General features: G+C 42.4%; 1 protein-coding gene across 1 annotated transcript; it reads right to left on the reverse strand.

Moving 5' to 3' along the window:
* Positions 1-9,601: 9,601 nt before the first annotated feature.
* On the reverse strand, positions 9,602-26,122 carry LOC138813630 (vomeronasal type-2 receptor 116-like). Its single transcript, XM_070002029.1, is given in 5 exon segments — positions 9,602-9,810; positions 9,813-10,506; positions 23,337-23,468; positions 24,464-24,691; positions 25,880-26,122. Coding segments are annotated over 5 exon segments (1,506 nt in total).
* Between the last annotated feature and the right edge of the window lie 1,020 nt (positions 26,123-27,142).

Consider the following 27,142-nt stretch of genomic DNA (forward strand, 5'->3'; position numbering starts at 1 on the left):
TCCTCCTTAGCCATTAAAGTTGTAAAGTTACTTTTTGACATAGCGACATGTGCATCTCATTGTTGCAATGGGTCCACCTGTATCCCTATTTAAATGATTTGTTTTTTCTCTTCCCCTCCACAAATTATACCAACATGAAATACAGTGAAAGCAGGGGTTATACTGTGGGGGAGGGACATACAAAGCTACAAAGAAATAATCTTATAAATATATAAGAAACAATTGCATGAAAGCAAAAACATTTGAATACTTATCTTGGGGTTCATTTCACCTAACATAAAGTTATCTGCCCTTAGTGCTTGTCTCAGACATATACTTTTATTGCACATAAGGGAAACCATGGGACCTATGTTTCTTTGGGCCTGGCTTACTTCACTTAATATAATTTTTACCAAGTCTTTCCATTTCCTAACAAATGGGGCAATATTATTCTTTCTGATGGAGGCATAGAATTCCATTGTGTATGTATACCACATTTTCTTGATCCATTCTTCAACTGAGGGGCATATAGGTTGGTTCCATGTCTTTGCTATGGTAAATAATGCTGCATTAAACATTGGTGTACTGGTAACTTTAGTATGGTAATGTTTGTGGTCATTTAGGTAAATGCCCCAAAGTGTGATTGCTGAGTCATAAGGGAGCTCTTTGTGGAATCTATTGAGGAACCTCCATATTACTTTCCAAGGTGGTTGAACAAGATTACACTCCCACCAACAATGCAGTAATGTTCCCTTCTGTTCACATCCCCTCCAGCATCTGTTGTTATTTGAGTTCTTGATTTTTGCCATTCTAACTGGGGTAAGGTGCTATCTTAATGTTGTTTTGATTTGCATTTCTTTTATGACTAGGGAGGTTGAGCATTTCTTCATGTGTCTATTGGCCATTCTTCTTTCCTCTGCAGAGAAGTTTCTCTTTAAGTCTTTAGCCCACTTATTTATTGGGCAGTTGTTTCTTTGAGGATTTGTTGTTGGGGGATTTAATTTTTTGAGTTCCAGTTATACTTTTTATAGGAGACCTTTGTCGGTTGTGTGGCTAGAGAAGATCCTCTCCCAATCGGTGTGCTTTCTATTGATCATGGGAGCTTTGCCATCCTTTGCCATGCAGAAGCTCTACAATTTCATGCAATCCCATTTGTCCAACCTTTCTTTGATTTGTTGTGTTTCTGGGTCTCTATTAAGAAAATTTCGGTCTGTGCCAAGGAGACCTAGGGTTTCTCCTATTCCATCCTGTAATATTTTCAGAGTGTCTGCTTTGACTCCGAGGTCTTTGATCCATTTGGAGTTGATTTTGGTGCAGTTTGACATATAAGGCTTTGCATTTAGTATTCTTCGAGTAATTTACCTATTTTGCCATCACCATTTACTGAAGAGGCTGTCTTTCTTCCCTTCTATTTTTTTTTTTAGCTCCCTTGTTGAAGAATAGATCGCTATATGTCTATAGGTTCATTTCTTGGTTTTCAATTCTATTCCATTGGTCCTGAGGTCTGTTCTTGTGAACATACCAAGCTGTTTTGATTACTATGGCTTTGTAGTAGAGTTTGAAATTTGGTATTAATATTCCTCCAGCACAGTTTTTTCTGTTAAGGATCGTGTTTGCTATTTGGGGTCTTTTATTGTTCTATATGAATGTTTGGATTGCCTCTTCTATTTCCTTGAAGAATGAGGTTGGGATATTTATAGGTATCACATAATTTGTAGATAGCCTTGGGAAGTATTGATATTTTCTTTTTTGGGGGGAGAAAGGTCCGGTTTTGGGAACTGCACTCTGGGCCTAGGCGCTGTCTCTCAGCTCTTCAGCTCAAGGCTAGTGCTCTACTGCTTGAGCCACAGCGCCACTTCCGGCATTTTTCTTTTTGCTTATGTGATGCTGAGGTATCGAACCCAGGGCCTCATGGATGCAAGGCAAGCGTGCTACGACTGAGCCACCTTCCCAGCCCCAGTATTGCCATTTTCAGATGTTGATCCTTCTAATCCAGGAACACGGGAGGTGTTTCCACTTTCTAAGTTCTGTTTTGATTTCCTTTTTCAGATTTTTAAAGTTTTCATCATAGAGATCCTTCATTTCTTTGGTGAATTCTTAGTTATTTTATTTTTTGTGGGGCTGTTACAAATATATTGCTTTCCTGATTTCAGCCATGCTTTTCTGACTGTTGGCATACAGAAAAACCATTGATTTTTGAGGGTTAATTTTATACCCTGCTACTATCCAATGTTTAAAGTCAGCTCAAATAAATTGGGATTGGAGTCGTTAGATTCTTTTTTTTGTGACAATACTGTACAGATGGGCAAGATAATGAGTACATTTCTTATCTAGCATTGTAGCCTCCTCCTTTGTTTCCCCTTCCCATCCCTTCACCTACCCACTTGCCCATCTAAAAAAATCTCTCCCCCCCCTCGTGGGATTCTTTAAGTAGAAGATAATTTCATCTCCAAAGAGGGAGAGTTTTACTTCATCTTTCCCTATTTGGATCCCTTGTATGTTTGCATCTTGTCTTATTGCTGTAACTAGGCATTCTAATATTCAATTGAAGAGCAGTGGAGAGTGGATATCTTTGTCTCATTCCTGAATTAAGAGAAAATGGCTTTAGTTTTTCACCATTAATTATAATGCTGGCTGTAGGTTTGTCATATATAGCCTTTATTGTAATGAGGAATGTTCCCTGGATTCCTAGATTTTCCAGAGCCTTCATCATAAATGGGTGTTGGGTCTTATCAAATGCTTGTTCTGCATCTATTGAGATAACCATGTGGATCTTATCCTTGCTCTTGTTGAGATTCCCAATGCTCTTCCTCTGTTTTTTCCCTACAGTATAGACTTTCCTGTTTTTCTTGTGCTTTTTAATTTTATTTTTGAGCTGTTCTGGGGCTTGAACTGGGGGCTTGGGGTCTGTCCCTGAATTTTTCTGCTCAATACATTCTAACACTTGAACCACAGCTCTACTTTCTTTCCTGTGTATATTGATTCTTCACATTCGTGGGGACAAAAGTGTTGGTGCAGTTGGGCACCATTGCTCACACCTGTAATCCCAGCTACTGAGGAGGCTGAGCTCTGAGTCTTGCAGTTCAAAGCCAGCCAGGGAAGGAAAGTTTGTGAGACTTTTATCTCCAATAAACCGCTAGAAAACCACATTTGGCTTTGTGGTTCAAATGGTAGAGCCCTTGCCTTGAGCTGAAGAGCGCAGGGACTGTGCCAAAGCCCAGTGTTTGAAACCCACGACTGATTCCCCCCACCTCCCCCAAAAAGTGTTGGTGCTTCGAATCTGCCCTGTTCTCCTGACTCCTCCTTTAAAATATGCTGAGGATTCAGAGGAAGATGGCAGAGGGGAAGCTAGAGGCTAAACCAGCTCTCACATAGAAAGCAGTTTTAGTGTTCCAGTGACAGTCCTTGGCTAGAGAATCACACCAAGTGTGCCATTACAGTACAGAGTTTGGCTAGAGTCGGAAAATCCAGGCCAGGAGACATATCTGAGCACTTGCTTGTAACTGTGGCTGGGGCTGCAGCAGTGGCAAGGGTGGCATTGGCAGTAGCTAACATACCAACAGAAAGTTTGGCCAGAGTGGGAAAATCCAGGCCAGGAGACATGTCTGAGCACTTGCTTGTAACTTTGGCTGGCTCTGCAGCAGAGGCAAGGGTGGCATTGGCAGTAGCTTACATACCAACAGAGAGATTTTGGGACAAAGGCTCCAGATGTGGTGGGTGAGCAGATTCTCTTCACCACCAGTAAGAAGTGACAAGGAACAGATATCTTCATCCTGCAGATCACAGACCAGAGACCGCCCAAGAACCAAGACTCTGGCGTGAGTAGAAGCCTGACATCCTCACTCCTCAGAGAACAGAGGAGGGAAGGCCACCCCTCCCCCACCACCGGAGATCTCCATCTTTGATACTGACAAAGGCCTGGCTGAGCAGCTAGCTTCAACAAAGGCTTTAGAAGGAAACAATTGGAGCCATTAGCAGGTCCCAGGACACTGACCTGACCTGCCAGACTCAGCTCCACCTAAGGGAAAGTCATGCTGCCCAAACAGAGAGAGCTCTGCCCCAGGAAGAGTGATTTTCTTCACTGGGTAAACAGAGCCAGAAGCTGTCCCTCCCTACTGCAGCCTAGACAAACAATTGAAACTCAGTACAAATAAACTCTGAGAATGGCTCCAGGCTGGGCTCTGTGAGTGTCTCAGGAGCTAGCCCATCAGGGAAAAGTGACTGTTGGCTGAAAGGCCTCAACCCTACCCAGAACGTAGCCTCATCACAGCATCTCCAAACTAGAGGAAACAGCCATTTCCCTCTTTTGTGATACTCAAAGTAGATCTCCTTCCCTCTGAACTAGCCTGGGAGGATGATCACAAAATCCTTGGTAAAGCAGAGCATTTTTATGCCTGCTCAAACAAACTGACTTATGAAACCAATCAAGCCACAGGAAAACCGAACACCACAAGCAGACCAGAGACTTCTACATATTTTTTAATTTTAATTTTTATAATTTTTTCTATTAATCTTTTTTCTCATAATTTTTATTTTGTGTGTGTGTGTGTGTGTGTGTGTGTGTGTGTGTGTGTGTGTGTGTGTGTGTGTGCTTTCTTAAAATCTCCTTTAACCTTTTGGTCCTTTTCATGATTCTTTTCATATTTTAACTCTCTTTATTTTTTCTGAGACTTAATTGCTGTTCTGCTCACCCCCAGATATTTACCTGTCATCAATTACTAGACCTTATTCCACATTGTGTACATACTTAATCCAGGAATTTATTGCTCATTTTACAACCTCTTAGGCTTAACTCCTTTAACAGCAGTATTATCTCTTTAACCTATATAATTTTCAAGTAACCAATTTTAAGCATTTTATTTTTTAGTTTTCATGTTTCCTTTCTATCCCTCCCTTCCTTTCATTCTATCATTTTCTTCTCAAATATCATTTCTTTAAACTTAAATAATTTTAAGTGTTTCACTTTTTAAGTTTAAATTTTGTTTTCCCATTTTTTCTTCCTTTTTAAAAATCTCTCTTCTATGATCTGTCCAATCCATTTCTCTATCTGAGATTATGATTTGGTTAAATTCACTCTCTTTTTACCTCTCCACATCCCTCTAATCCTATTTTTCCCCATATTTCTCCCTTAAGCTAATAAATTTCTAGTTTGCTAAATCTTCTGTGCTATTCTTAGCTCATTTACCCATAGTTGTTTGATGGTGAATTGATTGTATCTGTTGATCTAGATTGTATCTGTAGCTTTTTGACTATGCAACTACAGGACTCTGGTTGATGCTTGCCTTAAAATAGTGTTCTAGCACAAAATTGGATTTACTTTCATACCAAATAGGTAGAACAAGCCAGAGAAACACAAGAAGAATGGCAAGTCCGGGTATCTCAACTCCCACACAAGATAATGTGGTGACAGAACAGTTAATATGTAATCCAGAAGAGATTTTCCAAAAAGCTCTACAAACACTACTGGTAAACATGGTGAATGAAAAGACTGAAAACATGCAATGGAATCAGTGTGAGCATGATAGGGAGCAAGAGGAGGCAAACCAAAGATTAACAGGAATCTCGTGAGCATGAGGAAGCTACTCAAAGATTAGTACAGGAATTGCATTAGCAGATTGAGAACAGTCAAACAGAAATACAAGAATTGCCTGAGCAGGCTGAGAACAGTCAAAGAGAAAGTCAGGAATTGCCTGAGTAGGCTGAGAACAGTCAAAGAAAAACACAAGATTTGTGTGAACAAGCTGAGAACAGTCAGGGAATTACAGGAATTGTGTGAATGTGAGGAAGCTATTCAAAGAGTAATACAGAAAGATCTTCACTAGCCATACAATGGACAAGGGTCTCAAACCTAAAATATACCTGAACTTAAAACATTAAAGGCCCCAACAACAAATCCTCAAAGAAACAAGGGCCCAATAAATAAGTGGGCTAGAGTCTTACAGAGAAACTTCTCTGAAGAGGAAAGAAGGATGGCTAATAGACACATGAAGAAATGCTCAACCTCCCTAGCCATAAAATGCAAATCAAAACAACATTAAGTTTCCACCGCACCCTAGTTAGAATGGCTATAATCAAGAACACTAATAACAACAGATACTGGAGGAGATGTGGAGAGAAGGGGACCGTACTGCATTTTTGGTGGGAGTGTAAACTTGTTCAACCACTTTGGAAAGTAGTATGGAGGTTCCTCAAAAGACTCCACATAGAGCTCCCCTATGACCCAGAAATCCCACTTTTGGGTATTTACCCGAATGATCACAAACAAACCCATACTAAAGCTACTGGCACAACAATGTTTATTGCAGCATTATTGACCATAGCTAAGGTATGCTTCCAACCCAGATGCCCCTCAGTAGATGAATGGATCAAGAAAATGTAATATATATATGTATATTATATAGACATATATATATAGACATATATACATATACATATATATGTATGTCTATATTTGTATATATATACATATAGAATTCCATTAGAATGAATGACATTGCCCTGTTTGTTAGGAAATGGAAAAACTTGTAAAAATTATATTAATTGAAGTAAGGGAGGCCCAAAGAAACATAGATCCCATGGTTTCCCTTATTTGCAATGTCTAGTAAATGTCTGAGACAAGCAGAAAAGGTCAGATAAGTTGATGTTAGGTGAAATGAACCCAATCCTCTGCTCCCCCAAGTCCCCTTCTAGAAGTAAATCCCCTTACTTTGGGACATTTCAAAAACCTCCTCCCCATTCTCTCCCACAGTTACCAAATTCTTATTACCCTTAAAGCTTCTCAAATCCCCTTTTTAACCCCAAATGAATATCTCCTCTTTCCTGCTACCTGCTGAGGGCTAAAACACATTATCCTTCAGCTTCTTTCTGCCTCTCTCCTGATTCCCATTCACTCTCCCACAAACCCCCATTTTAGGAATACAAAAACCGTAATGGCTCCTACCGCTTGCTTCAGGACACTGAAAAAATAATCAGAGTCATCCCATCTGTTCTCATTTATCCAAGTTTTTGTCCCACATCTTCTCCAACTCCCCAGTCTTTTCAGTTTTTTGATTTAAACTATACTTTCTTTATTATCCCCTTACACATCACCTCAAGGCCCATCTTTGCCTTCACCTAGGAAAGACCCAAATACTCTCGAGGCTCAGCAAATAACCCAGACAATATGCCTCAAGGATTTAGAGAACTCCACAATTATTTTGACCAAAACCTACAATAGGACTTGTCCAATAACAACCTCTCCCCGAGTTTTCTTCTTCAATATGACCTCCTTCTCTTCAGCCTTTCAGTTGAGACAAATATCAAACAACCTGATCAGTAGTTGTTCAAAAGGTCTATATCCTCAAAGTCCTCCCCTAAGTGCACCATTTTTAGTTAATTATTTGTATGTTTATAGTTTAGACTTAAATTCCCAAAACTAGCAAAATCTTCCATACTGTTACATATATAACACATATTGTTTGTAATAAATATGCAAAGATACAGAATTTGTACTTCAATTTAATTATTCTTCAGTTTGTTCTCATTTCATTCTCCCCTTCAGCATTACAGTGTTAAATCAATCTTTCTAAAGGATTGCTTTGATTTTTGTTATCACCTGATTTTAAAAAGGTAATGATTTTCTACCACCTGAACTTTTCTTTCTTCAGATCTACAGCTTTTCCTCCAGCTTTTTCCTTGCTGTGGTTTGAATGTGTCTTCTCCAATATGACAGTATTAAGAGGTGAGGCCTTTCCAATTTGATTAGGAAATGGAGGGACAAAATGAACAAATGCAGCAGTTGTGGCAAAGGAACTATATAACTTGTGTGTGGGAAAAGAGGGAGAATCTGGGAAAGAGCAAGGAAAGAGGTGACATTGTCCAAAAAGAAATGTATTTTTACCTGACTTATGTAACTGTAACCCCCCCACCGTATATCCCCTTTATAATAACCATACACATTTTTTTTTGGTCGGTCATGGGGCTTGAACTCTGGGCCTGGGCGCTGTCCCTCAGCTCTTCAACTCAAGGCTAGCGCTCTACCACTTGAGCTACAGTGCCACTTCCGGTTTTCTGGTGGTTTATTGGAGATAAGAGTCTCACGGTCTCTCCTGCCGGGGCAGGATTTGAACTGCAATCCTCAGATCTCAGCCTCCTGAGTAGCTAGGATTACAGGCGTGAGCCACCAGTGCCCGGCTTTACCATACACATTTTTTAAGTTGACAAAAAGTAATAAATACCTTTCAAGAATTATTAAAAATGTAAATACCAAACATTCCACTCACCTTCTTAACCCTCTTGCTTCTTGGGGCTACAGAGCCTTGAAAGACTCGGCTCAGTTGTGCCAGATGTTAGTTACACCTAGGGGTCATTATTTCTCATCAGGAATGAGCTATACCTCGCTGCAGAATTCAGGAACTCCTCAATTACCACCTGTCTCTGTCCAACTAAGAGCATCTGGCCCTTCTTGGCCTTCTTTAACTTCTTTTGCCTCTGGATTCCCATTTTTTCCCTTATAGACTTTCCCTTGCACTCTGTCACTAAACGGGTCCTTTTCATTCGGCATGACTGCCAGTAGTGTTCCTAGAGCATTTTGAGAACTATCCTCTAGGTTTTTCATTGACTGCTCTGCTGCCAATTCCAAGTGTGATAGAAGAAGCCATAGTTACACAAGAGAAATGACAAGTGAAGGAGCCTCAACTCCAAACAAGCAGGCAACAGATTCTGATTTCTTCAAGGAGTCTTCTGAATGGTTGAACTGTTCCTTCTCTTGTACTATTTAAAGAACATGATCATATATTGAGTCTGAGCATGATCTAATGTATTTCCTCCTCTTTTGGGATCCTTTCTTTTTGCTATCTATTAATATTGATGCTCTTTAGAGACTGAGGTGACAAGGCTCAGCTCAGACCATCATGCACTAGGTACCTTCATCTTCCCGTGAGGAATAATGACTAATTATCAAGCTATTCTTCCAGTGGTTCATCTTAAGTCACGTTGATGCTCTGGCTCTTTTTGCCAGAAAAAAGTACTCATAGAGATTCTCATGGGAAACTAGTGCTGCTTAATATCCTGTTCTAAATTTCTGAAGTAGGTGAAAGAGAGTGAGAGTGAGAGTGAGAGAGAGACAGAGACAGAGACAGAGACAGAGGTATGGAGGAGGAGAGCAGGGGAGAGAAAGGTATGGAGGGGATGAGGGAGAGAGGGAGAGGTATTTCCTAGGAAAATACACTTAGTAATATTTCAGAACAGTAAATATTTGAACAGAAATACACAACTAGCTCAGAAAATATACTCAAGTAACTGTAATCAAAGCATGGAAACTTTCACCAAAATGAATATTCATATATCAGTGAACCTTGCAATATAATGATATTCAAGCAGTGGTATAGCCTGCATATAGGGCAAAGAAGAATCACAGTAGATTTGTAATCAAAAGGACCATTGATAGCATAAAAGGAAGATTACATTGGAGGAAGCAAAGGATATCCAGGAGGAAATACAAATTTAGATAGTCTAGTTGGAATCTTGCTCTAACTCTAACACAACCCGCAAAAATGAATGAGTTAAAATGGTTATTAACTGCCCAAATTGTATAGGTTTGTCTCAGAACCTCCAAGCATTCTAGACAAAATTTATGTCCATCTTAAGATTTATTTCTTTCAGTTGGTCTCTCCCTAAACCTGTGCAGTGAATTTCTCTCAGGTCTTATCAAGATGATGTAACACTTGGGGGCAAAGATGCAGCTCAGGAGGCCTCCACTGGAGGCCAAGATGGAGAAGACCTCCACGGCCACCATGACCTTCCCCTTGGTGCTGTGGTAGACAGGAAGGAAGGTGAGCCACACACTGCAGACATCAGCATGCTGAAGGTCAGGAACTTGGCCTCATTGAAGGTGTCAGGCAGATTCCTGACCAGAAAAGCCACAGTGAAGCTGCCCAGGGCCAGGGCACCCAGGTAACCCAGGACACAGTAGAAAGCGGTGAGGGAGCCCATGTTGCACAGGATGATGATGTGGCCATGTACAGAGTGTGCATCTATGTCCACAAAAGGAGGAGAGATTCCCAGCCAGAGACCACAGAGAGTCACTTGGATGAGGGTACAGATGGGGATGATGAGGTTAGGAGCCTCGGACAACAGCCACGGTCTCACGTTTCTCCCTGGATCAGTGAGTGTGAAGGCCAGAACCACAGTGATGGTCTTAGCCAGGACCATGGAGACAGCCACGGTGACGACCACCTGGAATGTGGTGTGCTGCAGGATGCAGGTGGCTTTGTTGGGACGGCCAAGGAAGAGCAAGGAGCAGAGGAAGCAGAAGGTGAGGGAGATGAGCAGGATGTAGCTGAGGGCCTGGTTATTGGCCTTGACAACAGGGGTGTCTTGGTGCTTGATAAACACCCCAAGAACAGCAGCTGTTAGTGCAGAGCAGCAGAGAGCCATGCAGATCAGAGCCAGGCCCAAGCGGTCTTCATAAGCAAGGAAGCTCTCAGTTTTCCTGAGGCAGTGGTTTCTCTGGGTGTTGGCAAATTTATGATATGCACACCTGACACACTGCATCATGTATGGTGAGGAGTGAGAATCACTGTTAGTCTGGGTCCCATATTTCTCTTTCCTCACATCCTCCTCTGCTCAAGCTGCTCATTTTCCCTTATTTACCAGTTGACCTGTATTGCTCTCAATACCAACTAGTATAACTCTCTGTATCAAAATATGTTCACCTGAATTCTCTTTCTTTCACATAGTTCTTCTTCTTTCCTTCTTCCCTTTCTCTTTTTTCTGTTTATCTCCCTTCCTTCCTTCCCTCCCTCACTCCCTCAAATCCCCCCTCGTCTCTCTCTCTCTTTCTTGCTTCCTTCCTTCCTTCCTTACTTTCTTCCTTTCTTTCTTTTTTTCTTTCTTTCTTCATTCCTTTCTTGTAGGGAGCCGAGGCGAGACTCCGCCCACTCCCTTGCAGCTTTGAGGTAACCACCCCAGACGGTGCTTGGCAGGACGCCTGGGCTTTGCGCGTGCGTGAGCCAGGTAGAGTCCCCAGCCAATCCCATGACACCTGGTGACGGTGAAAGGCAGGCGACCAACAGTAGAAAGACCCGTGTTCCTATTCCCTATATAAGTGGCCATGTTTCGGGTGCACGCTCTTTCGCGCCCAAGCTCTCCTACAACTAAAAGGCTCTCCAATAAAGCGTGATCTGAGAAGACTCCTGGTGTGGTGGTCGTTTTTTCTCGCTGGTCGAGTAGACGGTCGCTACAAGTGGTACCGAGACCCGGGAACGAACCAGGGACGGGACCCGTGCGAGAGGCCGAACCGGAGCCAGAACTCAACACGCGGAGAGGGGACGTCAGTAAATATCTCCCGGTATGCTGTTCACTGTAGATTTAGATATTTATTGGTTGCTTGCATTGCTTCTTCCTTTGTGGCTTGTCTTTTTGATGGTGTGCACTTGCCTCGAGGAGGGAGGGTTTGATTTAATCCAGGAAGGATGCAAAGTACTAACACGGCATCAGGATAGTCTATCAGAGTCAGCATACAGTAAGGGTGAGGAAAATAGGCCTAAAAGAAAAAGGGAAAAAAGACAAAAGGATCCTAAAGAATTAAAGCAAGAGTGACTGCAGCCCTCACAAAAGGAGAAGGGTCTTAGGGAGGAGTGGGTCTCAAGGAGACCCCCATGCCCTTCTTTAAAAGCAAACCGGGGGAGGGGGGACCAAGATGGCGACGGGGCAGTAGGGAAACGCCACAGCTCTCTCCAACCAAAAAGAGAGTTCGAGTTCCAACGCTTAATCTCCCCAAGAGACCGACAACAACAAAAAGACGAACACTCAGAGAAAAACCAGAGGCGGAGAATAACAAAAAAAGAAAGAGAGGAAAAGAATTTCAAAACAGAGAAAAGCGAAGACCCCTCCCCCAACCTTTACTGGCCGCGCGGCAGTGCGCCAAGCCGCCGGCCAGCCGGCCCGGCGGGGGCTGTGGGAGACCCAGAGAAACAGCAGAGACACAGGGGGCCACTTTCAGAACATCAGGTACTGGTTTGCAGAACAGCAGATCGCCAGGAACAGAGAAACCTACCAGCCGGTAGTCTCCACGAGGATCCCACCCCCACCCCTCACTATCCACCCGAGCAGAGAGGCTCCATCCCGCCAAAGCCGCTCGGCATCAGCAGAGTGACAAAAGGACCTGCGGCAGACCACCCGGCCCGCCTGATCGCGATCGCAACGATCCAGCACTCTCTACCTGAGCAGAGAGGTTCCATCCCACCAAAGCCGCTCGGCGCGACAAAGGGTCCTGTCTGCAGACCACCCGCCCGCCCGATCACGATCGCAACAACCTGGCGGGGTCACTTGGGCCCCAGAGGTACCGAGAAGAAGCTGCCTGAGCGTGGACACTCTTGACCCAACAGCTTCGACAGAGGCAGAGACAGAAAAGAATCACACAGAGCCACCACCGCCCAACCCAGTGCGGATTGCAACAACAACTGACCTACACCACACAGAAACAACCAGCTCCAGGGTGAGTACCCCACAGGGGAAGTGTATCCCTCAAGGGAGACCAGAGCTGGAGGGAATCCCCAGACCCTGACCTAGACTCCCTACCCCAGCACCCGGACCACAGGACCCACTAAAACTGGGAACTGTTTGAAAGCTCCACCAGCCCGTGGAGCACACTCAGCTGGCCAGGCTAGAGCAAGAGCACCCCTGGAAGGGAGCTTAAATGCCCAAGCCAGGAACAGCGCCCCTGGGTCAAGACTACCAACAGTAGAAGAAATTTGAACTGTGTCCCCCAGGCTGTATAACCTAGGTGGTATACACATCAGCACAGGCCTAACAAGTGCGCTCCAGGCTGCATAACCTAGGTGGTATACACATCAGCACAGGCCTAACAAGCGCGCTCCAGGCTGGGGCCGGAACCAGGCCCGGGGATCCGGCGCCTGAACAACACAACCAACTCCTCCCAATTGAAGTAAAAAGCTGAGCATACGCCTCAACAGAGGGGAGAAAACCAGGAAACAACACTCCCCCGGGAAGCACGCCTGTGACAACAAAAGACCTGGAGGCCCAGGACAAGAGAAGCCCAAACCCCACCAAAACTCCACCCATATACCCTAGACTGGGAATTGGGCAACACAGGCTGCCAGCACCTGATAGTAAGCAGGAGCTCAGACTGTTAAGGCGGCTCAGCAATAGAGTGATAGTCTTGGATGTATGAGGCCCTGCATCTGATTCCTCAGCATCACAAAAGCAAAAAGGGTCAGAAGTGGTGCTGTGGCTCAAACGGTAGGGTGCCAGCCTTGAGCTGAAAAGCTGAGGGACAGCACCCAAACCTAGAGTTCAAGCCCACAACCAGCCCAAAACAAATAAACAAAAACACATCAGGAGCCCATAGCAGACTCCAGCATTTGGGAGAGTGCATCCAGAGCATCTGTTCTTCACAAGAGCACCCGTAGGAGCAAACACAAGCAGTCTAGGCTGCTCAACCCTTCCAAAGGCGGGAACTGCCAGCAATCTACAGCAGAGAGCTGAGAATCCTAAGTCAGAATAGCAGCTGGAAATAGGCTCCCAACAGAACCCAGATCAGGCACAGACTCTCTCTACCAATACAGAATCAGCAACCAAGCAAAGACAGACACACCAAAACAAAATTGAAGAGCAGTCTCCTGAACCTCCATGCGAAAATCACAGAGAAAAATCACAAGGTTTACTACCACCCAGGACAGCAAGCTCACCTCAAAAGCCAGCAGCCACACAGGGGAGAGCCCCAGTGGGAGCAAAGCAGGAATGGAAGACAAAGGCTACTTCCAAGGGTTGCTGGAGGCAATGACTCAAGAAATACAGTGAGAAATTGATCAGAAATTGAAAGAGCACAAGGATGAACTATCCAAAGAGATACAGGGTATCAAACAAGAGATGCATGCAAAAATAGAAGCTGCACAAACCTCAGTAAGAAGTGAGATAAACGCCAAATTAGAGGTAATGCATACCTCATTGAGAGGTGAGATCAGTACTCTGAGAACCAACATTGAATCCATAAAGGGATCCATTTCCTCCATGCAAACCACAATAGAAGCCACTGTCAACAGAGTGAATGAAATGGAAGGTCGAGTGTCAGATACAGAAGACAGAATACACCAACTGGACCAAAAAGTGACAGATATGGAAAAATTACTCAAATTAAACCAAAGGGATATTCAAGAGCAAGCAGATAATGCTAAAAAATTTAACCTTCGCATAATTGGAGTGGACGAAGGTGAGGAATTCCAGAGCAAGGGAATGCAACACCTATTTAACAATATAATCAATGAAAATTTTCCCCACCTCAAAAACGACCATCTTAACCACATCACAAAAGCTTATCGAACACCCAACAAGCAAGACCCCAGGAGAAACACTTCTAGACACATTATAGTAAAAATGATAGATCTGAATAATAAGGAAACAATCCTGCATGCAGCAAAAATGAAGAAGGAGCTATACTACAATGGGAAAAAAATAAGAATTACTGCAGATCTCTCCACACAAACAATGAATGCAAGAAAAGCCTGGGAAAGCACCATAGGAGCCCTGAGAGCCAATAACTGCCAACCCAGACTGATCTACCCGGCAAAGCTAGCATTCACATTTGATGGAGAACTGAAAACTTTTAATAGCAAAGAAAAACTAAATGAATACATAAACATTAAGCCAGCATTACAAAGAATTCTAAGAGGGGGGACACAACCTGAAGAAAGCAGCCAGGAACTGGGGCCTGCCCCAAACAGGCGTTACTCAAAGTCTAACTGAGCAAGCACAGGAGGAAAGGAAAAAAGAAAAACTTAGGAAAACGGAATGGCAGGGACAACAATGCATCTCTCTATACTTTCTCTTAATATAAATGGGCTGAATTCGCCAATTAAAAGAAAACGAACTGAGGACTGGATAAGAAAACAAGACCCATCCATCTGTTGCCTTCAGGAAACCCACTTCTCAGCCAAACATACAAACAAACTCAGAGTGAAGGGGTGGAAAAGGATCTACCAATCAAACGCCCCCAGTAAGAAAGCAGGTGTAGCTATCCTGATATCTGACAAAATAAACTTTTCATTAAAATCAGTACAGAAAGACAAGGACGGACACTACATATTAATAAAGGGAACAATCCAAGAGGAGGATATAACCATCATCAACTTATATGCCCCAAATATTGGTGCACCCAGATATGTCAAACAAATGCTCTCAAACTTACAGAATAAAATAGATCCCAATACGATAATACTAAGAGACTTTAACACACCACTCTCACCAAAGGACAGGTCTACCAACCAGAGGATTGGCAAAGAAGCTACCGAATTAAGAGAGGCCATACTGCAAGCGGAATTAACTGACATCTACCGAGTATTACACCCTAAAACAACACAGTACACATTCTTCTCAGCAGCTCACGGAACTTTCTCCAAAATAGACCATATCATAGTTCATGCAAGGAACTTAAGCAAATACAAAGGGATCGACATAATCCCCTGTATCCTATCTGACCACAGTGGAATCAAGCTAGCTCTCAATAACAAAGCATACCGCAGAAATTTCTCCAATACATGGAAATTGAACAGCACACTCCTTAACAATGCCTGGATAACAGAAGAGATCAGAGAAGAAATAAAGCATTTCCTACAACTCAATGAAAATGAAAACACCTCACAAAGAAACTTGTGGGACACAGCAAAAGCAGTCCTGAGGGGCAAATTTATTGCCCTCAGTGCCCACATCAAGAGAATGGAGACAGACCAAGTAAATAATCTCATGTTGCAATTAAAACAGCTAGAAAAACAGGAAAAAATGGGACCTAAAGCTACTAGAAGAAGCCAGATAACCAAATTAAAAGCAGAGATTAACCAATTAGAAAATCAGAAAACCATAACCAAAATAAACCAAACAAAAAGCTGGTACTTTGAAAAAATAAACAAAATTGATGGCCCATTGGCTAGATTAATTAAAAAAAGAAGAGAGGAAACCCATATTAATAGGATTAGGGATGCCACGGGAAACATCACCACACGTACCCAAGATATCCAAACAATTCTAACAGACTACTTTCAAAAGCTATACTCTCTAAAGGAAGAAAATCGGGCAGAAATGGATGCATTTTTAGAGAAATACAAGTTGCCCAAACTGAGCAAAGAAGAAGTTAACCAATTAAATAAGCCAATATCCTATAATGAGATACAGGAAGCTATCAAAAGTCTTCCAACAAAAAAAAGCCCAGGACCAGATGGATTCACAGCAGAATTCTATAAGACCTTTAAACAAGAACTAATACCCATACTCCTCAAGCTCTTCAGAGAAACAGAGAAGGAAGGAGCTATCCCAAACTCATTCTACGAAGCCAATATCACACTCATCCCCAAACCAGGCAAAGACCCAACCAAAAAGGAGAATTACAGGCCAATCTCCTTGATGAACACAGATGCAAAGATCCTTAACAAGATTCTAGCTAACAGAATCCAGAAACACATAAAAAAAATAATTCACTATGACCAGGTAGGCTTCATCCCAGAGACACAGGGATGGTTTAACATACGTAAGTCAATAAATGTAATCCAATATATCAACAGAGCCAAGGTCAAGAATCACATGATTATCGCTACAGATGCAGAAAAGGCCTTTGACAAAATTCAACATTCATTCATGCTAAAAGCTCTGGAGAAAATAGGAATAGAAGGAACATTTCTAAAAACAATAAAAGCCATTTATGACAGACCAATAGCCAATATTATACTTAATGGGGAAAAGCTACAACCAATTCTCCTAAAATCAGGAACAAGGCAAGGATGCCCACTGTCTCCACTCCTCTTCAATATAGTCCTAGAACCCTTAGCCAGGGCAATAAGGCAAGAAAAAGACATTAAAGGGATCCGCATAGGAAAAGAAGAAGTTAAACTATCCCTTTTTGCAGACGACATGATACTATACCTCCACGATCCCAAAAACTCCATCCCCAAACTCTTAGAAATCACAAATCACTTTGGCAAAATAGCAGGATACAAAATAAACCCACAAAAATCAGTTGCCTTCCTATACACTGATAATGTACAGGAAGAGAGGGAAATAAAGGGAGCAACCCCATTCACAATAACCTCCCGAAAAATAAAATATTTAGGAATTAACCTAACCAAAGATGTAAAAGAACTATTTAATGAGAACTATAAAAAGTTAAAGAAAGAAATTGCAGAAGACACTAGGAAATGGAAAGACCTCCCATGCTCCTGGATAGGCCGACTTAATATAGTAAAGATGGTAATACTTCCAAAACTAATATACAAATTCAACGCAATTCCTATTAAAATCCCAATGACGTACATCACTGAAATACAGAAAACAGTCCAAAAATTCATATGGAACAACAAAAGACCTAGAATAGCCAAAACAATTCTAGGGGATAAAGACAATATGGGAGGGCTATCCATGCTGAACTTCAAACTCTACTACAGAGCTATAATAACAAAGACAGCATGGTACTGGCACAAAAACAGACCCGAAGACCAATGGAACAGAATAGAAGATCCAGAAATAAATCCACAGGCCTACAGCCAGCTGATATTCGACAAAGGAGCCAAAGACATACAATGGAAGAAACACAGCCTCTTCAACCGCTGGTGCTGGGAAAACTGGGCAGCCACATGCAGAAAACTAAAAGTGGACCCCAGCCTATCACCATGCACCAACATCAACTCAAAATGGATTAAAGACCTTAACATTAAACCTGAATCTCTGAAACTACTGCAGGACAGAGTAGGAGAGACACTTGAACTAATAGGCACAGGAAGGAACTTCCTGAACAGAGTCCCAGGGTCACAACAAATTGGAGAGAGACTCGACAAATGGGACTACCTTAAAATAAAAAGCTTCTGCACAGATAAAGCTATCGCAACCAAGCTAGAAAGACAACCAACTAATTGGGAAAAAATATTTACCAGCAATATATCAGACAAGGGGTTAACATCCTGTATATACAGGGAACTCAAGAAACTAATCCCTCCCAAACCCAACAAACCAATTACTAAATGGGCAAGGGAACTAAAGAGGGACTTCTCAAATGAAGAAATAAAAATGGCAAAGAAACACATGAGGAAATGTTCATCATCCCTGGTGGTGAAGGAAATGCAAATAAAGACAACCCTGAGATACCACCTTACCCCAGTCAGAATGTCCCACATCCACAAATCAGCCAACGACAAATGCTGGAGGGGATGTGGAGAACGAGGAACGCTATTACACTGCTGGTGGGAATGTACACTCATACAACCACTTTGGAAAGCAGTCTGGAGGGTCCTTAGAAAGCTAAAGATTGACCTCCCTTACGACCCAGTCATACCACTTCTAGGCATCTACCCTGAACAACAGGAACCAATATACAAGGACACATGCACCTCCATGTTTATTGCAGCACTGTTCGCAATAGCTAGGATATGGAAACAACCTAGATGGCCCACCACAGATGAATGGATCCAAAAATTGTGGTATCTATACACAATGGAATATTATGCAGCCATTAGAAATGACAAAATAATGTCATTTGCAGGGAAATGGATGGAGCTAGAAGGAATCATGTTGAGCGAGGTAAGCCAAGAACGAAGAGACAAACAGTACATGGTCTCCCTGATAAGTGGATGATGAATCCAAAATGTTAGGTGATATGACAAAACTAACAGGACTTAAGAAACAAAGAACTCCCACTCATCTGGTTGAACCACTACTAAATATCCCCATGCTGCTGATCACATATATGGTATATAACATATGAGCACCGTTATATATTACAGACTGTGATAGACAATTTGCTCCAGGAAAGTTAGAATGAACTTGTGACTTTAAATGAGCATCATTATTCCACAATACTGTGAATTTCCGGAAATTAAGTAATCACTTAATCACGATCAAAAAAAAAAAAAAAAAGAACCTTGGGGAAGGGAGGGAGGGAGGGGATGGTAGGGGGAAAACAATGGAGGGGGTAACAATGTTCAAGAGGAAGTGGAAGTGTACTCATTACCTCACTCATGTAACTGTAACCCTCTGTATAGTATCTCTACAATAAAAAAAATTTAAAAAAAAAAAAGCAAACCGGTTCTCAGCCCTACATGTGGAAGGGCGGGACCAAGAATATAGTAATCTTGTGAGTGACTCAGAGGAAGAAATGTTAGAGGAGGAGGGAGAGCAGCTCGATCCAGCTGATAGTGAAGAGTTAGAAGAGGCTGCGGCGGAGCACGAGGCAGACAGATATGGGGGGTGGCGCCCCCTAGGGGTGGGAGTACCGCAGCAGCCAGGAAGAGGAAATGGAGCTGCCCCTCACCCGTCGGCCCCCCCGCCGTGCCCGCCAGCAGGGAAGAGTCACTTTATAAAAGAAAACACCTGGTCACGATTAGCAGCCGCTTTCCCAGTCTTTGAGAATCCCATTACTAATGAAAGAAATTTTGAGCCGGTTTCCTACTCCCAGTTAAAAGATTTAGCTGAGGCAGTCAGGACTTATGGGGTGACAGCTAATTATACCACTGCCTTGCTTCGAAGGCTAACTATTAATGCTATGATTCTGTGGGAGCAAAAACTGTTCAATATTTTCCTGAATTAGTGGCTAAACAGGCAATTTTGGTCTGAAAGAAAAAAAAAAAAGAGAAAAAAAAGAGGCAATTTTGGGTATAAAGTATTGCTTGATGCACTTTGCAAAAATTCCAGATAAATTAATTATTCCATACACCCGTGAGCAAGTTGAAATTTTAGCAGCCACAGTGGATATGTGGGCAATTCTTGTTTGCTCATTTCCAAATGTAATTGATAATCATTATCCTAAGCATCCTCTGCTTGCCATAGTTAACAAAAATTTAGTGTATTTTCCTGTTGTCACTTCAAAGGAGCCCTTGGCTGATGCTCTGATCATCTTTACGGATGGATCAAAATCTGGACAAGGTGCCTTTTTTGTTCAAGGACACAAACAGCCGGTAGTCTTTAATTTTCGGCCTAATGCCCCACAGGCTGTTGAATGTTTAATTGTGCTTGAAGTTTTTAAAAGATTTGATCAACCTTTTAACTTATTTTCCGATTCATTATATGTTGTAAATGCTGTTGCTTCTCTTGAAGTTGCTGCTTCAGTTAAGCAGGCCAGTACAATTTCTAATGTTTTCTTACAGATTCAATCCCTTATCTTAAACAGAAAACACTCTTTTTATATTGGACATATTCGTGCCCACTCTATGTTGCCGGGCCCGATGGCAAAGAGTAATGATTTGGTGGACCAGGCAACTCGGGCTATGGCTCTGGTTGCTGCTGATCCTGTAGAATTGGCAAAAGACTTTCATAGATTGTATCATATACCTGCTAATACCCTTAGGAAAAGATATAATTTGTCCAGGCATGTGGCAAGAGATATTGTTAAAGCCTGTAAATCTTGTGTTACCTTTCTTCATCCTCCCCATGTGGGGGTAAACCCCAGGGGGTTGAGACCAAACGCCCTATGGCAAATGGATGTTACTCATCTGACGGAATTTGGTAAGTTGAAATATTTACATGTGTCTGTGGACACCTTTTCTGGTGTCATTCATGCCACACCTCTGGCAGGAGAAAAGGTGTCTCATGTCAGAATACACTGCTTAGAAGCTTGGGCAGCTTGGGGAAAGCCCCTTAGACTTAAGACGGATAATGGCCCTGCTTATACTTCCCATTGTTTTCGCGCCTTTTGCGCACAAATGCAGGTTGCCCACACCACCAGATTGCCCTACAATCCTCAAGGACAAGGTATAGTGGAAAGAGCTAATTGAAGCATAAAAGAAATACTTCAAAAGCAAAAAGGGGGAATTGCTGAGTCCGCGTCCCCCAGGGAAAGACTTTCTCTTGCGCTCTTTACCCTTAATTTTTTAATTCTAAATGACAACGATCAGTCTGCTGCAGATCAGCATATGACAAGAGACTCCATGGATACTAAAGACATGGTTATGTGGAAGGATGTTATTAATAATAAATGGTATGGACCGGATCCGGTAATAACGAGATCCAGGGGAGCTGTTTGTGTTTTTCCACAGAGTCAAGAAGTACCTCACTGGGTGCCAACGAGACTGACCAGGCCGGTGGAGACTGCAGAAGAACCCCATCTTGAAGATGCCATCCACTCATCTCCTGATACAGCTGATCTTCCTGTTGTTAGCAACAGTGCTAATAGCAATCCCTGTGATAGCTAAACCAATGATGCTGTGAGCTGTTACAATTTACTGACTGGATTGCCTCTGCGGTGTCCTTTTCCAAAGAGCGGGTGGGAGTCGGAATGTTTTTAGCCTGCTGCTTGGGAGGATGCGTGGTCTGCCTATGGTTGGTCTGTCGCCTTCGAGCCCAAACCAGAAGGGACAAGGTTGTTATCTTGCAAGCATTAGCCGCTTTGGAGAGTGGATCCTCACCCCAGATTTGGCTGTCGGCCCTAAGAGGCAGTTAAGCCTTACCATTCTGCATAGCCTTAGCACCCCGAGGGATCAGGGGATCCCATTGCACCGGGACAGGTATGCAATTTGCAATTTGGAACAGGGTGCAAGGCAAGTGCACTGCACTTGAGGAGATGGTTCTCATCTCCTCAAGAAGAGCATGCTGGGTTGCAAGTGGGTTGATGCCCAAGATCCCACCTGTGCAAAAAAGGCATCGGACAGGCCTGGTCATCACTGGGGAAGGCGCGCCCCTCAGGCGAAGGCCAGTGCAAGGTCCTAATGTTTTAGACAGAGGCCCAACCTCTACTCTTACCTGTTGCCATAAAACAAAGAAGGGGGAACTGTAGGGAGCCGAGGCGAGACTCCGCCCACTCCCTTGCAGCTTTGAGGTAACCACCCCAGACAGTGCTTGGCGGGACGCCTGGGCTGTGCGCGTGCGCGAGCCAGGTAGAGTCCCCAGCCAATCCCATGACACCTGGTGACGGTGAAAGGCAGGCGACCAACAATAGAAAGATCCGTGTTCCTATTCCCTATATAAGTGGCCATGTTTCGGGTGCACGCTCTCTCGTGCCCAAGCTCTCCTACAACTAAAAGGCTCTCCAATAAAGCGTGATCTGAGAAGACTCCTGGTGTGGTGGTCGTTTTTTCTCGCTGGTCGAGTAGACGGTCGCTACACTTTCTTTCTTTCTTTCTTTCTTTCTTTCTTTCTTTCTTTCTTTCTTTCTTTCTTTCTTTCTTTCTTTCTTTCTTTTTTTCTTTTTCTTTCTTTCTTTCTTTCTTTCTTGCTTGCTTGTTTGCTTGCTTGCTTGCTTGCTTTCTCTGTCTGTCTGTCTGTCATTAATCCAGTGCTTGAACTCTGCCCCTAGGAATTTTTCCTGAGTATTCATTCTCAAAACTACCACTCTACCACTTGAGTCACAGCTCAAATTCCAGATCTTATGGTGCTTAATTGTGGAAAAGATTTTAACTGAGTTTCCTGCTCATCATTGCATCGAAGCTCCATTCTCAAATCTCAATTGCCTGAGTCACTTGGATTATGGGTGTAATATATAATTACCTAGCCATCCTGCTATATTTTGACAGGTCATACCACTCTGGCTCTCTGCTACTCATTCAAGAAATAATGGAAAATATAGAATCAGCCTAAGCACATCAATTTAAAAAGAAGTTTTAATCCTAAACTCAACCTACTACTTACCCCAAACATATACTTCCTGAGCATTTGATCTATGGGAGGAGGAGTTGGGGAGGTTGGAAGGAAGGAATGGTAAGAGAAAAACAAAGGAAGAGGCAACAATACTCAATAAGAAATGTACTCATTTCCTTACCTATGTAAATGTAACCACTCTGTACAGGATTTTAACACTAAAAATATATTAAAAAACAGAACAATGCTCCTCCACTGATATGAGAGGATCTCAGAAAGCTCAGCTTCAGGAGGGAGATGAGACACGAAATGGAGATGGTTAACTACTTCTGAATCAATGATATTTAGTAATTGCTAGTCAACCTAGTGCCAGTGTCAGATATCCAGTGATCGTAACGAAAAAAACACACCAAAAAAGCCCCAAAGCCCATAGTATTATTAGGTGTGCTAAATAGAAAATAACATTTAATTACGAAAGAGTGGCAATGAGCATTCACAAATGAAAGTCTGTGTTACATCCACAATTCCATTTAGATTTGCATGTCAATTCAAATGTCAACAACTAATCCTTGATATTTTCTTTTTATATACTTTCTTTAAATAAAAAAACATGTGACTGAGGAGAGGGGAACAGGGTATTGTAATGGAGGGGCAGTGGGTTGTTTCTTCTAAGGAGAAGTATGGTTAACGGTAGTCATAGAACTTTGGGTGAAGGTGCAGGTTTGTTCCTGCTGTTTTATTGTCTATCACTCCACTGGTTTGGATGGACTGAAAGTTAAGCAGGAGAGATGGGGAATTTCTCTATAAGTCACAGACTCACCTGTCGCATTAGAAACCTCATTCTCTGGGCAAAGAATGCAGTCAAAACAACAGGTAGCATTTCCCTCCAGAGAGACCTTCCTGAATCCAGGACCACAGTTCTCAGTGCAGAGAGACTGAGGAGTCTGGGAACATGCAGATGAAGGGTACTGACTATTCATCCTTTTACCTGACATCCCAGACATTCCAGTACTTTAAGGGAATAGATCATCAAAGCACAAAATCTTTAAATACATACAACCAATGAATTGATTGAGTCTTCTGACAGTTTCATGTAACATGACCTGAAGAATATATGGGGCCTCAACATCCAGCCCCTCATGCTATCAGGAAGTCATGGAGCCTTAAAGAGGTGGATGTTAATTCTAGGAAATTAGGAAATGGGAGTTAATCCTACATCCCATTCTTGTATCAGGTGATGATGTGTTTTCTCTCATGAGAAGAACATCACTTTAAAGAAACTTTAAATCCACACTCTGAAGCACGGCTAAGTGCTTTGAAGGTGCTGCTGTACCCAGGGTTATTCACATCTCTCTTTCTTGACTTCCCAGCTGCCATGAGGTGGGTGAACTTCACTGGCAGATGCTCCTTTCATTACAACCTGTGCCAACACAGATCCAAAAGCAACAATCTACCCAACCATGGTCTGAAATCTCCAGGCAGAAGCAAAGCAAGCCTTTCGGCCTTCTCATTTGATTCCCTCAGGTATTTGGTCACAGTGTTGGAAAGATGATTCACAGGTGGCATTTAGCTTTTATGATATTCAATATGCAAACACAGAACAACATATTGATAATGAAATGTTCCCCTATTCCCTCCATGAATCTCTTAGTAAGAAACTTCCAGAAACAGGAAGTGGTGAAATGTACAAGACTGAACCATAGTTTTATTGAACAAGTTTTTAAAAAAAGGGTAAGCTTATTGCTTATTTATACATAGATTATGACATTATGCTTAGAAACAACCAACTCTGGGGGAGAAATAGGATGTGGTGACACTGTCTACAAGCATTGTGATTGTAACCTGAGTAAGGAAATTGTAAACTCTTTCTACAACTACTTCCTAATAACAATACTTTTTTTTTTTAAAGCAGAGAGTATAAAAAGTAGAAATGACCCACCTTGGTAATTCCTATTGGCCACTCTATCAGATTTTCAAACAAAATCAGTTGTTGACCATATGGCTTAGATGGAGAAAACTCGCCAACTTTCACCTTTTGTCCCAGACCTTCTGGAAAATTCCAAAAGCTCTTAATGTCATACTCTGCCTCCGATTTCCTTTCCTCATTCAAAACCACTTGTTCTCCAACAGGATTGGTAAATTGGATCTTGTTCAAAAAGGGATGCAGCTAAAAGGGACACGTTATAGTATGGTGAAGTGCTTCCCAGTGTTATCACAGAACCCCAGAACAATGGATTACTCTTCATTCCCATCCCCTGATTCACACTCGTCACAGGAATCCAACCAATTATATCAAATGCAGGCCCACAGCAGACTAAAGTGTTACCAAGTTCTAAAACCTGGGTATCCAGGATGGGATGCAGAAACTCAATTTCAAGGGAATGCAACTCCAGCTACATCTAACAAAATAATGAATTATCATATGACAGACCTCAAAGATTCTCAATTACATTCCAATCATTTATTTTATGATTGTGATCAGAGAGTCAGTCTGAAATAAGGGGAATAATAAACTAGGTAGGATAGTAAAATATTTATGACAATTATGAAAGACTACTTTAAGCAAGACTTAGTTCATTGTGGGGTGTGTGTGTGTGTGTGTGTGTGTGTGTGTGTGTGTGTGTGTGTGTTTGTTCGTGTGTCTATCCTGTGACTCAAACTCAGGGCTTAGGCACTCAAATTGAGGTGGTTTTATTTTCTTTTCAAAGTATGTATTCTAACCATTGAGCCACAGCTCCACTTCTGGCTTTTTGATAGTTAATGTAGTCAGGAGTAAACCACAGGTGTGAGCCACTTGTGTCCAGAAAATTTTAGGTTTTCAAGAATTTTCAAATTGATCTGTTATTTTAAAAAGTTACAAGGATTGCAGCCTCCTCCTTTGTTTATCTTTCACATCCCTTCCCAGCCTTCCCCCCCCCCCCAGTCCCAATGCTTGGTAACAAATGTACGCATTTCTTGGTAAGAAATGTACACATGGTAAGAAATGCTTGGTAAGAAATGTACACATTATCCTGCCCATGTAATTGTAACCCCTCTGTACAGTATATTCACAAATAAAATACAATAAATTAAAAAGAAAGGTTACAAGGACAGTTTGGATATATTGAAAAGGGGACGGCTTTTTCCACACATAGTGAGGATGGGGACAGAAGACACAGCACTTCCTTTTCATGGATGCAGCATTCTTCAAGAACATTGACGTCACAGCTCTAAATTCACTCATGTAGAGCATGACAGGCACAATGTTTCTTACATTTTCCAAAATGGAGCCAGATGATCTAGTTCCATCTGCTATGAAAGCTTCTATAGAAAGTCTATATGCCTACAGTAGGTCACCCAAAAGCAAAGCCATTACCTGTGAAGAGAGAAATGCCCTGGGTTGACCATTGTGCCCTGGTGGCTCTTCCATGTGATGAAGAAACATCTGGTGGAGGGCGTGGGCCAAGGCAAACACAGCATTATAGATGTTGTAACTCTCTTCTGACATGGTCATGTCAAAAATGTGCCTCAGCAACCAATGGAGTGTGGCATTGTATGAACAGTGCCCCAAGTCTCTGCAGTCAGACTTAATCAGTAGGCTATAACAGACTGAATCCATGACCTAGGAAGGGAACTATTTCCTAAGACATTTGACAAGGTATCTCTCAGAATAAAATTGGTGAACAGAGAAGTGTTTCTGTGATGATGAGAGAAGATGAGAGATGCATGGAAGGAGTGGATCAGAAAATATCTTTTACCAATGGTGACATCATAATAGGGTGAGTTCATGACCCAGACTTTCCTTGTAATTAAAATGTGCCCAAATTTAACGATAAAGCTTAATAGAAATTTACTGTCCCCATAAATGATAATCACATTGGTTCATGAGTCCATTAGGTGGCGATACTTCCATAGATCATCTGAGTAATCTGTAAAGGCATTGTAAGGGATCATGTTCTGAAAGGCAAAACAGACTCTACTCTTGCCCATCTCTTCTCTCAATTCTGAGAGGAACCACACACCATAGTTGTCTTCAGTGATGAACAGTCCCACCCAAGTCCAGCTGAAATGAAGCATCAAAGAGACCATGGCCAGGGCTAGATATGAGTCTTTAGCTGCCATCTGATAGACAGTCCCAAACTTTCCATGGTCACTCAGGAGAGGATCAAAAGACCCAAAAGTGAACTACAGGGAAAAAATGAACACAACCCCAGGAAGAGGATGGTAATAGGCAAGTCTCAGTCCCGATGTAATCTAAACAACAACTGGCAAGGGGAGGAGCAAAAGTTTGCTTATCCCATTTGCAAAGTCATCTTCCATGTTCCAAGCACTTTGTATACATGTATGGATAAGGCTCAGAGCTTTGGGTCATCCTTTCCTCTCTTAAAACCTCTCCTTTTATTTAGAGCAAAGAAAATGTGTATGTTCCATCCACTTATGGAGTCTATTCCCTGTGAGATTATGCATTTGGAAGGGATCGTGATAACACCTCTTCAGCCTGTCCAGGACAGAGTCCATGTGGACATAGCTTCACATCTGCCCACCTTTCCCAGCCTCACCTGTGGAAGTTTGTAGAGGTCCAGCAGTGTCCCAATTGGAACACATGTGCTTGAGGTTCCTGTGAGTACTGCTAAAACTT

The sequence above is a fragment of the Dipodomys merriami genome, unplaced genomic scaffold (genome assembly GCF_024711535.1).
Source record: "Dipodomys merriami isolate MVZ:Mamm:240054 unplaced genomic scaffold, mDipMer1.0.p SCAF_6, whole genome shotgun sequence".
NCBI lineage: Eukaryota > Metazoa > Chordata > Mammalia > Rodentia > Heteromyidae > Dipodomys > Dipodomys merriami.